Source organism: Atractosteus spatula, chromosome 11 (genome assembly GCF_055471065.1).
Source record: "Atractosteus spatula isolate fAtrSpa1 chromosome 11, fAtrSpa1.hap1, whole genome shotgun sequence".
NCBI lineage: Eukaryota > Metazoa > Chordata > Actinopteri > Semionotiformes > Lepisosteidae > Atractosteus > Atractosteus spatula.
Genome location: NC_142716.1, coordinates 48,866,279 through 48,883,150, shown reverse-complemented (window position 1 = coordinate 48,883,150; position 16,872 = coordinate 48,866,279). Strand labels below are relative to the sequence as shown.

The following is a 16,872-nucleotide window of genomic DNA, read 5'->3' as shown; positions in this document are numbered from 1 at the left end:
AAAAAAAAAGATTTCGAGAAAGTATTCAGGGTTTTGGTTCCCGGGTCCATACCGTCCGGGATTTTTCATCCAAGTTTGCCACCCATCAAGGAGAAGTGCTGAAAGTTGGCAGGAAATGCGCTTTGACAGAACTAAGACCCAACAGCCGTGACGCTGCCCGGGGACACTATGAACGAGCGCTTGTCGGCTTGACTGGCTTCAGTGTGTACATGGAGCGCGGAGTATTATGAGGCAGCATGGCTTGGTGTGATCGCGGGGTTCAAACGCTGTTGACCACAGTGGGGGCATTCGCGGCGTTTAGTCTGATGACCATCGCGATTGGCACGGACTACTGGCTGTACTCCAGGGCGTATATATGCAATGCCACCAACATCACCACGGACGAAACTCAGTCGCAGCCCAAGAAAACTAAGGGGGATCTCACACACTCCGGGCTTTGGAGAATCTGCTGTATCGAAGGTATCTCTAGCAGCGTGGGGTTTATTTTCTCAACGCGGGTCGGTTTTCTTACAAATCCGAAGTCACACTCTCAGAGTACAGAAAGGCGGGGCGGGATTGTTTAAGCGGGCGAGGATGGCCGTGAAACCTGTACTGCTGTCGTCTGCAGAGCCGTGTGGTTGAATGTAGAGGGTGGGGAGGCAGAGGAAAAGTTACCGGGGAGGAGCGGAATCGAACTGTCTGAGAGAGGATATCGGGGGGGGAGACGAGGGATTGGCGTTTTCACAGAAGCGCAGACAGCGAGAGACAGGTTATCGAGTTCAGTGTGGAAACGACAAAGAGTTCATTTTCAGGTGTTTTATTTTCTGACCCGGGGTTCTACAGCTGAAAGATAATTGCTAACGTTTTTTTTTTCTCCTCATATATTTGTATACAGTGTAGGCTATTACTGGAGAGTAATAAAAAAGACTGTTATCGACAGGTTTCTTTACAGAAAAAAAAGAGATAGTTTTCTAAAATAATCATTGCTTTATGAAAAAAAGGATCAAGTGGTGGGAAAATGCGCGTTGTACGAAATATCAGAATTGAACGAACGGAGACGTAAAATGCGCTTCATAAACAGTGCCTTCATTTAGCTCTTTATTGTATTTGATGCTGTTGCTTGGCAACTGCATCTCTGAAATTGCTATGGAAACATGGGCAAGGTATAAAAATAGACAAGTCTGAAAACGCTTTTTTGTTGTTGTTCTGGGAAAGAAAAAGTAATTTTTATATAGGAGATCACTAAACAGATTTTCGATGGGTGTTTTAGTTGTCTTCGTTTTTCTTGCGTTTCGTTTCTGCTTCGCGTGTTTGTTTTTTTGTACACAGTGGAAATAACACGAGAGAGAAGAGTAAGGGTCGGGGCGTAGTTTCCCTGCAACTGTGTATTGTTCTGTAAGATAATTGTTCAGTAACTCACCATCTATCACACTTTATTGGAAATACCGACGTTTTGTTTGTAGACCTTGTTTTACAATTACTGCAACCTTCTCACTCTCTTTGAAGTCACTTATATTTAAAAAAACGATCACGAAAAAGCACAGCAGACCGACTCTTAGGACTGTTACATTTCCAAAAACATTCAGTTTATATGTTGTTCACAATGTTTTGAATACATTTTTCAATAAATAACACAAACAACATACATGGGAATATCATTTCACGTTACCGAGATCTTGCCTCAAGGGTGGGGCTTCACTGCACTGAGTCACAGAAGCCCCTAACATTAAACAGCAAGGGACATTCTTTGCTGAATTAGTCATTTAGATCAATAAGCGTATTAGTTACTGCTTCTCTATTCAGATTCCCCATTCAGCACCCTGAACCGTCCTACTTCGATTGATAAAATACGACTTTTACACGTCCAGTTTAGATGTCATTTCGATTCCGTGTAAGTCTTGTGTGCAGTTCTCGTCATCACGATGCAAAAACGATACTGCTGCTCTGGAATCAGTCCAGAGGAGAGTAACAGATACCTGTACATTCTTGAGTTCAAAGCAACGTCCTGCACTGACCGTGTAAAGCAGCCGAAGCCTTTTCATCTCCAGCAGACTACGAGGGAACGTGCTGCACGTTTCCAAATTCCACTTTAGCTCTTGCAAAGTCAAGCCCGTGGATGTCCCCAGAATCAGTAGTGAAAAGCGATCCAGAGGACCAGTTGAAATTAAGGGAAAGCGCATTTAAAATGGAGAACTGGAGTCACCGCTGTACACAAAAGGTCGTGGGAGTCTGTAACAAGCCGCTCGGCCATGTTCTAACCCGATAGCCTGTCTTTTTCAAAAGAACGAATTGGACGTATTCCTTCGCTAAAAGCGGTCCTACCGTAATAGCCTCCTCTCATTTTATAACAGTTCTTACATTGCTATATTCGTTCCCTGTTGGGGGAAAAAGCTTCTTTTGTCTCCAGAATGGTACTGATTTAAACGATTACACCAGTATGCAAACACAAACATGCCATCTTCACAACCTCGGAAAGTCTCCTGTACGAGAGAGCAAGTTTCTATTGCTCGGAATGGGTGCTGCGCCCACAGGTACTACACGGTGAGCACGATACCGGCAGGCTGCAGCGATCAAGCGAGATCGCTATCCACGGTCTGTGGTGCTGAACCTCTGCTGTAAACCATTAACATTCCGCCGGCGTGAGCACACGGGCAACGGGTATCACGGCGACGGGGAATTAGACAAGCCAGGGTTGTCTTTTCCTCGCTCCTGGAATGTTTCTCTCGACTTCCGCACGTATTGTCTTCAACTGTTAGTCATTTTAATTCGAATATTCCCTTTTAACTTACTCCACATGTACAATGGTCCACGATTCCACGCCCCCTCGTTTCCGCGTGAAAATAAGCAATGCTTTCGATAGAGCCCCAAGTCCAAGCGAGGCCCCCCAAATTGCAACTAAGACTACAAGACATGGGGTTTTCAATTCGCAATGTTTCTTCAATTTTCCAAATCACTTAAATTCTGTTAATTTTTATGGCGAGTGCATCTCGCCTAGATACTGACAATACGCCTTACTGCATATTCAATTTTATTATTTAAGTCTTTACCGGTTTTTTTGTCAAGATATTTGATACTGAGAGGCTTTCAAAAGTCCCTAAATGTTATTTTCGTTTCGCAAGTTTCTCTAGACATTTGTAAGAATGTCATTCATTCAAAAAAACAAGAAAGAGGTAGACTTACTGACGTTCGGAGGCTCACAATTAAACTCTCTTTCTTCTGTTAGTTTTTTTTTTCCTGTGAATTTCAAATTTGCATTACAGGTTTCGAATTAATGTTATGTAAGCCTTCTGAGTTCTCAATATGGAACGCAAACGCATTTGATTAAAGCAACTAAATATTTTATATTCTTGCTTTTATTTGGTTCTTTGTTTTTTTTTATAACGCAGTGAAGATTGAACCACAGGGCACAAATACGGCCCAACACGATCTTCAAGTTCGTCTTCATCAAAATAAAAAATCCGTCGACAGCGAGGGTGTTCTATATTAAAAACAGAATTGGTAAAGCGGTAAAATAATTCTAGGTATATTGAAAGAAAAGTCGACTATATCTAGAGAACTACATTTAAACACCATTCAGAAAATAAGACAGAAGTAAACGGATTTGTCTCGCACGTTTTCCGGATTTCGTTCCTCAATGGTTTTACAATTTAGCAGGTTGCAGCGAAGGTCCGAGTTTTGCCCGATGAATGACGCTTTTGTTGTTTTGAAAAAGGTTGCCTTGAATGTGCCGGGGGCATTCATCACAATGAAGCGCGCATCCTCCCACTCCTGCTTGGAGGTCACTGTCTCTGAGGCTGAAACGTGTTTGCAATCCGAAGGGACAAAGACGCTCTGTTGTGATAAACAGGCCCGGCTTTCTAAATACTTCCAAATACCTCAGCTTATAAATCCCATCATTGCAAACGGGTTACACGGACAGCGTCTGACTTGCACAACGCTAATGCAATTCCTGTAAGTCGTACAGTACAGGGTTGAGCAGCTCACACTGAACAGACTATCCCGTCTCTACGTGATCTCAGGAAGGGTGCGCACGTACTGCTCCTGCAGCGAGGAACCGGGGTGAAGATAAGTTGTTTCGGGATTTTAACTAACATGGGAAATTGCAAAGACGTTATGCGTGAGTAGTGAGCTGAGGGCAGGACTGTTGACCTAGGCAGACTGACAGATTGGTTGTGAGCCACCACACTGCCCTCCGGCGCCAGATCCCAAGTGAGGGCACTGCATCACTGATTCAGCCTTGTTGGAATGAGCAGCAGAGGGCTAAAGACATGCACCTGGATGAAAGCGCTGGTCAGGGGGCTCTGGGATGTAAGAAAAAGCTTGCGACTGATCTGAGCATTGCAAGCAGTTCTTTTCAGGAACACAAGACATCCATTCCCCTGTAGAGCCCAAGACACACCTGATGTGTTGATGTATTAGTTCAAGGATGGATTAAAATGATTTCGAGTTGATAAGAGAAACAGCCATCGCAGTAGAAGTGTTTGTTACCAGCTGTTTTGCTTTTAGACATTCAGCACAAGACCAATGCAAAGGTTAAGGTGTGAGCTTGGCCGCACGTCGTGTTAATTGTAGTGACTGCAGATTTATGCAGTATAAAGAATACATATCAGCCAGAAAACACAATATCCATGTCCTCAGCAACAGGCAGATCTGTTTGCGTGCTTCACCAGGTGACGGAGGTGGTGTGACCAAGCTCAGCAGAATGTGTGCTCAGCACCCTAATGTGTGGTGAAAGGACTTGCAATGGAGCAGCCGGGTTTAAGAATTAGAGCCAGGGCACCATTTTTTAAATCGGTCTGTGCAACAGAGGAATGATTTATCCAGGGTGATTTTGTTTGTTAAAAAAAGTAGGAAAGAAAAAAATGGGGACTGCCGCTTTGCTATTCCCTTTGGCACTCTACAGGTTTGTAATTAAAATGCAGCAGCTGAAAGGGCAGGGAGGCTTTAATTAGCCAGCAGGCTACAGCTTCCGGCACTGCTCTGCGCTGAAAAGGAACGATAACAAGCAAACTGTTCTGTGCCAGACCTTGTTGTGAGAGCTGTACACTGAGAGCTACTCACATCTCAAACATGATCTCGCAAAAGGATGTTCTGCCCTCATTGGTCGACGCAATGATTCAGCATCCAATCAGTCATTTTACAGCCATCTGTAGCTTCGAAAACCACTGAGCGATGAAGTTGGCTCTTGGCTGAAAAAAGCCGTTTCCAGCTCGTTCACAAATTCTGACACTCAAGCATAAGCAAGGGGAGTGCGCGCGCACACTCACACAAAGAGATCCCTTTTCCCCGAGGAAAGACAGGTAATCTGGTGTTTTCCATTCAGCTACGGTTGAAAGTCTCAGTTGCAGAAACTGTGCCTTTACTAAAAGAACCTGTCCCGACAAAGAGAGAGGCAGAGTCTGTCACTTGTATACACACAAGCGGATATGTAGTTATTGCCACCTTGGACCTAAACCAAAGTTTTCAATGTTCACTCAAATTTGAGTCAGTGTTACACTCACGGAGTCTCTAACAGACATTTTTGGAGGAAGGTTAGATCTCAGTCTTGCACACTTCCACTCTCCTACGTATATGAGTCTCCCACCCTGGTCTTCCCTTTGCATATCTCTCTTACACCTCCCCCTCCCCCCGATTCCCCGTCTCCACCCCTGGAGCAGCTCCCTCGCTCATTCCTTGCCAGCGGTGGGGGGGGGGGGGGGGGGGGGAGGGGTGCAGCTGGGTGAGTCACACCAGATACCCTCTACATTACTCTTCCCTCTCTCACATTCATTAGGAGCTTACCAAACTACCGAATTAGAATTCCACTCACACACTAACACACTGTGAATTAGAATTCCATGGCCGAAACGTTGTGTTTTCTTTCTTTTTTTTTTTCAGCATGGAATAAACCTATTACTTGTTCCTTTGCAGCCTACGCATGCTGATGCAGCTCCCCACCTGAACTACTACTGAATTAGAAGTTTACTTAAGTCTCTTTCTTCGTATACTGTAGCAAGTGGTAGTTGAAATAGTTTTAAGACACAAGGCACCCACATATGCAGTATGCCTGCTACTGTAGCTGCAATCCAGATGACACTGAAAGGGTGCCGGCTAATCAGACTTCCCACGGCTGGGATGTGTGTTTTCACAGAGGAAGTGATCCTCTTCAGAGTATTATACACCAGTACAGGCGTCCCAGCAGGGGATGAGCTGACAGGCATGAAAATTTCAAAAGCGATTCACCAGCTGATAGACACTCATCCCTACATACGGCACATAATCACAGCGATGTGTAAAACACTCACTGAAAAAAAAACAAGCAAGCAAACCAAGAGCCTGGCTCTATTGTGTGGACTGTTGCTTTTACCATTAATATGTCTTTTGTGAATGTGAGCCATGCAACGGACAGTTTTTAATTTTACTTCGAATGCTTTTCTGTAAACCCGTTGAAGGAATAGATGCATTGATTTTGCATGTGGATTAGAAGCTTCAGCTGCTCCAGCCTGGTGGTTTTCAACATTTTAGTAATGAATCAGTTTTAGCGATGAGGCATCTTTGCTGCCTGCTCTCTAACGGTGACGCCATCCTGCTCGGAGCTGAGTGTTATGTATTGATGGTATCAGCCCACCAGGTTGGGGTTTGGTATTAAAAAAGAATGAAGATGTCAAAGGCTTCCTTGGAGACATTATGGAAATCTGATTCTTGGAACAGACCTCAGGTTGCTATGGAGAAGATGTGCTCTGTAATGCACTGTGCAGACAGGCCTGAGGGACCAGAGCCCTTTTCCAATGTGCTGCCATGTCGGTAGATGAGGTTTATTGCTTCACTGTGAGATGCTCGTGCAAAAGGCACCTGACTTCTCATATTACAAAGCCTGGATATCCCAACCGTAAATCATCTGGACAGGGCCCTACTTTTTCATTTGATCTCCTAAAAACGGATACTCAGTAAAGTACAGACTTTAATAAAAGAACAACACAGAAACACTGCACTACATCAACCGCAGTTCCAGCTAGAGTTGGAATTGGAGATGCTCAGCAAACAAGTGCTGGTTATGAATTATTTTGTGTCTCAGTTTTAAGCTGAATGCATTTTTTATTCAAAGATATGAAAAGAATGCACTATTTTATCTGTTTAATTTCCCTGCCAGATTTGCATGCACAATCTAACTTTTTTCTCTGAGATGTTTTTACGAGAATGAGAGACACTGAATATATTAAATGTTTCCCCACCTTGTCCCTATCCCTGTCAAGCAAGGGCTGCTGTGTTGCCTGGTCAGTCAAACAGGAGGAGCCTTGTGATATCTATAGAAACTCTGCTCATCATTGCAAGGAATCCAACATGCTCCCAGGCATTTCTGTACAAGGAGAAGATGGAGAACATGAGCCACACGGCTCTGATAAGCAAAGGAGAAACCCACTACTCCAGAATGCCAGCCCCCTTCATGTGCCACGGGCTTTCTGAACACTCTCAAGAGTCCTAGTTAGTACTGACATCGTAACTGCCTCGTGTTAAACTTTTCAAACTGTTACAGATACCGGCACCCAAAGTCAATTTGCGCAGTGTAATAGTATATTAAAGTATGTTAAGGAAATATACCGCTAGGGACCACAATACAGGCTTTTCTGCTTTCTGTTAAGCATTAAAGTCATCCATTTTCTTAATCATTGCATAGATTTTCACACCATGAAAACAGAAACAAATGTAGCAATTAGGTAACTACATGTAAAGTCTACAAGTACACCGGTAGACCTGTTGCTTGGACTGTTGTGGTTTATACCAGCATGGCAGTTGTCTACGTGATATGGAATATCTTGCAGATTACAAAATTATTCTTGACCAGTAGAGGCACTTGCTTTGAGAAAACATAGAGTTCAATGGTGCCGACTTTACCTGTTCAAACCTGGGTTTTGAACTAGCTGGCAGTGACAAAGATTCCCCAGGGACTGGTACACGATCAGCAGAGCACAGCTCCCTCTACACACCAGGCATCTGTGGGCTTGCATTGATGTCACTGTGTTGCACCTTCGGTCAGCACTAAATTTCCCATAAGGCTCTGCGGGGCTCGCAGCATGTCAAAGGAGTGGCTCTGGGAGCTGGACGAGTAAGAGAACAGGTCTGCGCCTCCTCGATCTCCCCGCGCAGCACAAGCCCTGCTGGCAGAAAACCAGCACTGGCTGTCCTGCATTGGGCTGGTATAAAACACAAAAATAAGAATTATGCAATTCAAAGTCCTTTAAAAAAAATCCAGTATGTAGAACATTCTTGAAGCACACTGAAGCAATTCAAAGAAAGAGATTTTAATATTTATGCTTAATTGAGATCAGTATTGTAATGTACTGTATTATTCTATTAAAACTATAATATACTATAATATAAAAACTTAATATTTTTGCCAACAGCCAAACTATTTTAATGACTATTTTAAAACTATTTTATAACTATTTCAGAGTAACACTATCCAGTTTCAATATATAAGCTCTTACTTTGTCCTGGAACAAATGTCCTTTCTAAAACAAGTGACTAGACAGGGACACTTCTGCTCTGTTTTCTTAGACCTATTTTTTTCTAATTAACTTGGTGTTCCTGATTAGATAATAGACCCAATTAAAAGCATGCTGTGCCACGAACATTGTGTCACAGCTAGATGGTTGTACTTCATTTCACCCCCAGAGTGGGGATATACTGTAGAGCCAGACCTGGCATAGCAGTGACAACCTGAAAGTTTTTGTGTCCCTTGTGCAATACAATATATTACTGGGATAGGAACTGGGAACCGTACCTCTGACCACTGGGAATGTTCATATTAAAGGGGTAAGCACAGAAGCTTTGTCTACATTTGCTGTTATGCATATACTGTATATATATTTTAGATATACATCTATATTTATGTATCAAGGAATATATTTTTCGTACATAGGAAGTTGAAAACAGACACACAAAACTATGGTACCGTACCAGAATCTGAGACATTCTCTTCATGTTCTGAGTCTTGAGCATCAATTCCAGTAAGAGAAGCCAGAAACAAAAGGCAGCCGTTTTGCCCATGCAGCCCACTTGGTAGTTAGTCATCCCGCTGTGTCTTGAAAGTCACCAGGGTGTTCCGGGGCTGCTCCATATTCATACAGACCTTCCCTCCTGTTCTCAGTCTGAGATGCATTTCCCCTTAGCTTTCACGTGTGTCCTCTGGGTCTTGTTTCACTGTTTATCCTGAAGAGCTCCACAGGGCTGACTGCATTGGGACGGGGATGTTAAATATTTGAATCTGGTCTCCTCATAGTCTTCTGTGCTCTAAAGTACAATATTTAGTTTTTACTAAAGTAAGACTTTTACACGTTTGTAAAGTAAAATATTCAGTTATTTTGGCCTCTCATTCATTCAAATCCAAGAACATACCTGATAGACCGATTCCAGATCCTGCAAACGGTGTTACTGAACAAATGTTCAGGAGGAACCTGACACTGCGGCTCTCCTGTGTGTAAATACTCCCCATCCCCCCTCCCTCCACCCCAGCTGCACCCTTGCTGCAGCTCCCTGGCTCATTCCTCCTCACTGATGCTTCCTCAGACTTGTATAGTTCACACTGCAGTTTTAGGAACACTAACCCATTACCTGCCGGCTCATTTCTTCGTCAATGGAATCTGACTAAACTACTAAATATTGTCTGAGAATCCTGGTGATCAAAACTACTCTTCACCATTTTCTGAATGAGGTTTTACCTGTGCACCGTACACTTTGGTCATGACATCCCTTATTTTACATACTATGCTTTTAACTCTATAGTCTGGGATTGTCTTTGCATTTGTATTGCTTTCCTACATTATCTGAATATAGATGTGTCAACATAAATATCTAAGCCATAATTTCTTCAAAGCTCAGTTTCTCTGCTCTTACTACCTGCATGTAGCACTGTGCACTTTTTGAATTTCCTTTAGAGTTCCTAGAGTGTGTACTGATCCTCCTTTTTGCTATCATCTTCAAATTTCACTTGTTTACTAAAAACGCCAGAATGCAGATCACTGACATTAATTAGCAAATACGAACTGTCACAATCTGTGCAAGACGGAACGTTTTTTTTCTTCCTCTTCATATAAAACACATTTTCAGGAACATTTCCCTTTCTGAACAATTTCCCTTCGGTGGGATCTGATCGGTCTCCATTCCCAGTTTTTTCGTCCTTGTGAAACTACATCACCATCTCCATTTTGTTATTCTCATTTTTGTTATCACTCCATTCTGAATGTTATAGTACAAACGGGCACCTTAGTAATGCAGGGCAGTTATTTCACCTTGTATGTGCTGATTGGAACATTCGGACAGCCTTGTAAGGCAATCTTCCCTGTCCACATCAATTATTTAGCATTAGCATATGGTGAATTAGTCTTTGCAGAGGAAGGGCTCTGCTTCAGAATACCTATGAAGCAAGCTTTTTTGTGTCTGCCAGGCTGTGCTGAACACGAAGTTAATTAATGTGTAAACGCCTGTGCACATGAAAGCAGAAGAAAAGGACGTGGTTGGGAGGAGAATTCAATCAGAGTGCGCACATTTTCACACGGCAGCCAGGCTGCTGCCGTCAGGGCCTGGCCTGCTCATTCACAGTCTGAGACCGTGGAGGTGTCTCACACATTATGTAATCACGCCACGGCCATGTCTACCACTGGCTGTGCACAGATAAACACTCGAAGGCTAGCTTCCGTTGAGAAAACAGAGGTTAGCTCTCCGCCGCGCCCAGGAAATTTGACCGTAGTGGTCATAATTAGTGCAGAGAGGGGAGGGAAATGCGGTGTGAGAACTGCAGAACAACACGCTGAACATTTCAGTGGGTTAGCTCTATGGACCAAGTTCGGCTCTGAGTTTCAGTTCGGTAGCCTGGAAGACGGCAACAGAAATGTTAAAACGGGGTGACGTTCTGCAGGCACACAGATGGAAATCTGATACTGTTGTGCCACTTCTGAGATCGGCTCATGGGCGCTGGGGCTGTAACATTTAAAATGGCCATTTGCAAACTGGTTAATTGCCAAGCATTGTGGGTAATCAATTGCTAGTATGCTCTCAAATACACAAGAACATCGCTAAGTAGTGTTTTCACAGATATAAGTTAAATAAAATGCTAACAACACAACAGTTTGGATCACTGATGAATTTCTAAATGTTTAATGGCGCACTGGTGCTGGCTTTTCAGAAATGAATACACAAGTGATTGGGAGCAAAAGGGACTTGGAAACGTTTTTGAAGCGGGTTGCTGGTGTATTTTTTTCAATGGAAGCTCTTCGCTGAAATTTGGGGGGGGGACGACAGCCCAGCCACATTTGTTCTGGCTGTTCTAAATCATAATCGTTCCCAGCGTGAATTTTTAAAGCTCTACATCGCACACAAATCCTTCTCTTTTTGTATTTCAACTCACACATCCTTCCTCCACCCCACCTTCGCCTCTGCAGCTGCCCCCTGCTCACTCCGCACTCTGCAGGGGCTCCAGCCTCTTCGTCCCACACCTCCCTCCCACCTCAAACACAGCTCCAGTAATTCTTGGGTATCGTTATCCCTCTTTCAATACCATTCAAGCTTTTGCTCTTCCTGGGATTGTCTTTGCGGTCTTGCGTCATGTCTGTGTCTGGATTGTGATGAACACACAGAGAGTAGACAGCTGGAAGATACAGAGTATTACTACTTATCCAGCCTGGGCTTCGGTGCTGGAGAGGAATCGCACTTCGAGCTGAACAGGCGGGTGGCAGATGGCATTTTGCGCAACCCCATCGCAGAGGAGCACATGTAGATGTCAGACCTGCAATTCAGAGCCCCTGTTTGTTATAACCAACCTGTCAATACAAAAACATCACCTTAATTCAAAATAAGAAGAAATCAAGAGAAGGTCTAAACTGACTTATGCATTCTTGCTTTCAGTGTATATGATGTCATAGTTTGAATGTTTGGATTCCTGTTAGCTGACCTTTACATATTGTACATACTGTAGATAATCTCTTTCTCTCTATATATATTGTCAGCATTTATAATTCATAATGCATCCTTAGTGAAACGAAACGGTGAGTATTTTAAACCTGATTAGCATTTTTGTTACTAATGTGATTCGTCACTTCTTGTTTCAAAGAAAATAGTGAATGAGGCATTTTGGGGTGTTTAAAAATAAATCCCTGAGCATATGGGGGATTGGTCACATTAAATTAAACAAGCCAGTGTCTGACAGTAATTACAGAGCAATTACCATGCCAATATTCTAGAATTTTTTCTGGTTCATTAGAGAATGGCTAATTAGGGTTAAGGTTAAAGCAGGGGCTAGAGATGCAAATTACTTGAAAATGCCGTTAATTACTGACTAGTTTAAGGAGATTCTGGACTAATTTAGCACCGTCTTTCAGAAACGGAACACAACGTTTTGAATTTGGTCATTCTTTCTGCTTTTTATTTTTATTTTAGCCTCCTTCATTTACCTTAAGAAAAATGTGTACTGAAATAAAAACAAGAGGGTGAATTTGTGTACAGTATGAACAGTTGCATGGGAGGGAATGCATGGGAGGGAATACAGGGATGTTATTATCAAAAGCTTTAATAGTTCCTAATTGGGAGCAGCTAACTGATGCTTTTGGTGATGGTTGCCTGAAGCACTAACTCCAGGGCCTGTTGAAGGGTTAGGCTGTGAGGAGCTGTATTAATCCTCCCCTCACGACTACAGGAAAGGTGCTGTGAGTGCAGGGATGGACGTGCGATTGCAAGAATTCAGAAACTGCCGCCCATGTTCTGCAGACAGAGAGACCTGCATACAGCCCCCTTGTCTGGGCTGACGCAGGCCCCATCCCACTCAGAAAATGTTGTCAGACCAAATACTCGATACTCTTTGGGTGCTAAATGGAGCCGCTGATGCTCAGGGCCCAGAGGAAAAGGGGGATATTTTAAAAATCCCACAATGAGTTTTGATGGTTATATCATGAGAAATTTCTCCCATTCCCATCTCGGATTTATTCCCTGCTACTGCTCTTTTTTAGGCCTAAACAGAGGAAGCTGTTACCGAATCAATCACTTTCCAGAGGACAACGACTACGACACTGACAGCTCTGAATATCTTCTCCGTATGTACCCTGCTTCTTCAGTGTGTGCATGCCCGTTTCTGTCTCATGCTGCTTTTATTTCTGATTTACAGTCCTGTAGTTCTCAGGCATGTTCAATCTCAAGGACATTCTGTAAGCTACATAAAATGCTTGTAACTTGCATTTGTGATCAGTGCAATAATGATGCAATATTTAAATGGGGGGGGGGTATAGAGGGTGAATATTTTCTGTAAGATATAGGGAGTCCGATTGAGAAAATTATAGCTTTTTACTTTCTCTGCCATTTTTCATTCTTGGAACAGCAGACCCTTTAATTAGAAAACAGACTTGTCACAAGCTGTGATTTTTCAGAGAGAATAGTTTAATGGCGAGGATTTTGCAGTAAAGGGATACTTAGAAATCACTTGAGACGTCGCTCACAGACGTACTGGAACAAAACTACGAGCTGTTGAACAAAGTGCCTTCACAGGCGACTGCAGCACAGTGCAGAAATCTGCGTGTGAGTGAAATCAGTCCTCCAGCCATACGAACCCAAGTGATTTACAGTGACTTACACACAAAACCATTCTCAGTGGGACTCCTTGCGCTCAGGGAAAATTCCCCTGCCCACGAGGCGTGCCTGGGCCGAGGCCACAGTCACAACGGAAACAACTGTCCAGTTGCTTAATTCAATTACACTGGGGTGGGCAGTTTTCTCTGGCAGTTAGTCCGCACGGAAAAGCAGCTCCTGTATGTGAATATGACTTCCTTTTCCCAACCACATGCACTACAGCTTCTGTGATCTGCAGGTATAGTTCGTGCCTCCAGTATATTTCCCATCCTCAGCACCATCCTGCTGCTGCTCGGGGGATTGTGTGTGGGAGCTGGGAGAATCTACAGCAACAAGAACAACATCATTCTCAGCGCTGGCATCCTGTTTGTAGCAGCAGGTAAGGAGCAGCATTAAGCCCTCAGCCACTTAAGTGCACATTTGTCTGCTGGTAGCAAAGAGGCAGCAGTCAGACAGTAAAATAACTGCACTCAAAAACCATGAATTGACAATGTTATTACGCGATATTATATCCGTAGTTACTGAGGAGTTCCTTTGTACAATACAGTGGTGTATTAAAAGGGAACATGTTTTGGGATTAAAAAATGGATTGCGTTTCACATTTCTATTTACTGTGTTAAAAATATAGGTTTAATAGAGGATTTATTTGAATATGGGTGATTATAATTTAGAGACAAGCTGTAAAGTCCAAAGTCCAAGCTATAAAATGCTTTTCTGTGAGTACAGTAAATAGGTGGAATTTTGAAATGCTTTTGCTTTAAAATGTCTAAGGCTCCATTCTTCTGGTAGGCAGGAAAGATGGGTTTAAGAATCTCTCAGGGTACATAAGTTAACAGAAGCTGACTCTGCACTTCAAAGTTATTTTACCAAAGAAACAAAGGAGCCTCATATGGAAATTAATAATCACCATGGAGACACATAGCCAAGAGCTGAATGCTTGTACATTGCTGAGGAGCGAGAATATTCCAAATGAAGACCAGCTGGGTCTGTGGGTGCTGCTTGTGAGGAGTTCAGCAGGCTGATATCCTCCAGATAAAGCAAACAGCAGCGTCACCACATTAGTAACAGGGTGCAAAGTGATAAGCTAATCCCCAAGAACACTGTTCGGCTGAGAATGAGACATTACAGCAGAAGCTAAACAGCAGGGCTGAGGAACTCCAGCCCCCTGTCTGTGTAAGAAAAGTAAGACAAGTGTTCTCTTTGGCTCTGCAAACCCACAAACTCAAACCAGCCTGTGTTCCCCAAACCCTGGCCCTCAGACTGCCACCTGTCCCAGAAGCTAGACTGACTGACCCCTGCAATAACATTCCGTAATATTACTGGTTGAGTTGCATTCATGCAACGCAAAACCTTTTTAGCCTAGGGGGAACATACCGTAGGGAGCTGGACCCAGGTACAAAAAAATGTTGAGAAAGGGACTGTCTGCCCTGATCCTGCAGGGGCCGTCCTGCTGGTTTCACAGGAAGAGGAACGTCCTCAAGGGCTAAAGATAAAGGCAGTGCGGTAGCTCCAGCCGATTAGTCAAATAATAGATGCAATGAAATCATCAAGACCCCATCTGGTACGAAAACCCAGTGGTTCCCCAAGACAGAGACAGAGCGTTCTTGCTGACTCAGTCATGGAAGCTGTTCGGCTATGAGCATGAGAGAAAGGCAGCAGCAGACATTGTAGGAGACGCCCTAGGAAAGGGCAAATGCCTCCTTATCTCATGCTTCAGGAACTCCATTCAGCTACAGACCGTTTCCCTCCTTCCCATTTCTCTCTGTGCCCAACAGGTCTGAGCAACATCATCGGCATCATCGTCTACATCTCCAGCAACGCGGGAGACCCCAGCGACAAGAAGGATGAGGACAAGAAGAACCAGTACAACTACGGCTGGTCCTTCTACTTCGGGGCCCTGTCCTTCATCGTGGCCGAGGCCATTGGCGTGCTGGCGGTCAACATCTACATCGAGAAGAACAAGGAGATGAGGTTCAAGACCCGCCGGGAGTTCATCAAGACTACCTCCTCCTCTTCCCCGTACTCGAGGATGCCCAGTTACAGGTATCGCCGGAGGAGCTCGCGGTCCAGCTCGCGGTCCACCGAGCCCTCCCCGTCCAGAGAGACCTCGCCTGTGGGCCTGAAGATGGTCGGCTCCGTCCCCATGGGCGACATCTCCATGTACACTCTGACCAGGGATCAATCGAAATCCAGCACCGGAGCCTCCTACAGCCCGGAGCAGGACTCCGGCTTCCTGCAGGTGCACAACTGCTTCCCGAAGGACAAGGATGGGATTAACAGAAGGACGACACCTGTATGAAAGCACGGGAAGACTCGGCTGAGAATATCAGTAAACGAAAAAAAAGGAATAAAACAATAACAACAACAAGCTCCAGATGAAGATGTTATTTTGCAGAGGACGGCCGAGGACTCAGTGCAAACTGACATGGGGAGTCAGGATAATGGGTATTAAATGGAAGCAGGAAGATAGCATCTCCTTTCTGGAACAAAGTGTCAACAAATCTGAGTGATGTGCAGGAAAGGAAGTGAAAGGAGATGGTGCTGGGGGGAGGGGGACAATTAGGAGCACCGAGCCTGAACTCATGCATTAAAATACTACAGAGGTACTGGGGGAAAGCCATCCGTGCATTTTAAATAGCACTTTGTGAAAAAAAAAAGATGATAGTTTTCAAAGTACAGTAAAACCAGATTTAGTAGCAATATATTCTGTGATACACAGGGAGCCACAGTGACAACCCCCTGTCCCAGCACACCCTTGAACCTGGAGATTCCTTCTACGGTTTCTGTCATCGATGTCGTTGTTGCTGTTGTTGTGAGTCACGTGTCTGAGTAGATGTTTCTGAAATGCACGCTGACTGACGGTAGTACCTAAGCCTGCATCGCATAAACTGGTGCTAGTTGAAATGTAGCCGCAAAGCAAAGGCCTCCCACCCCCTCCTCCAACCGCACACACCAAGTTTCTCGCAGGTTCCGTTTTCCTGACATTTTTCTGGGCTTGCTTCTCCGGCAGTCGGGGAGAAAAGCTGTTTGCTCCATGCTTTCGGTTCTGCTCCTGCGCTACCTTACCAAGTGTCCCCATCCGTACAGCTTCTGCTCAGCTAGCATCCACCTCACAGGCACAGAGACCGTGCCATCACACTGGTCTTGTCATCAGATCTTTTACACACTGGAACAGGAGCCTCAGATTTCACAACAAAAATTAAATGAAAAACTTATCCTCAAAATCTTATCGTCTAACGTGTTGGGTACCTAGAAACGTTCCAAGAATAGGCAGGGCTTGACTTATTTTGCTCAGGGAAGGTG

General features: G+C 44.1%; 1 protein-coding gene across 1 annotated transcript; it reads left to right on the top strand.

Moving 5' to 3' along the window:
* Positions 1-236: 236 nt before the first annotated feature.
* On the top strand, positions 237-16,557 carry LOC148824268 (voltage-dependent calcium channel gamma-4 subunit-like). Its single transcript, XM_088927280.1, has 4 exons — positions 237-459; positions 12,957-13,040; positions 13,808-13,948; positions 15,345-16,557. Exons 1-4 carry the CDS (start codon positions 237-239, stop codon positions 15,866-15,868), a joined length of 972 nt encoding a protein of 323 aa, XP_088783406.1. The 3' UTR covers positions 15,869-16,557.
* The last annotated feature ends 315 nt before the right edge of the window (positions 16,558-16,872 follow it).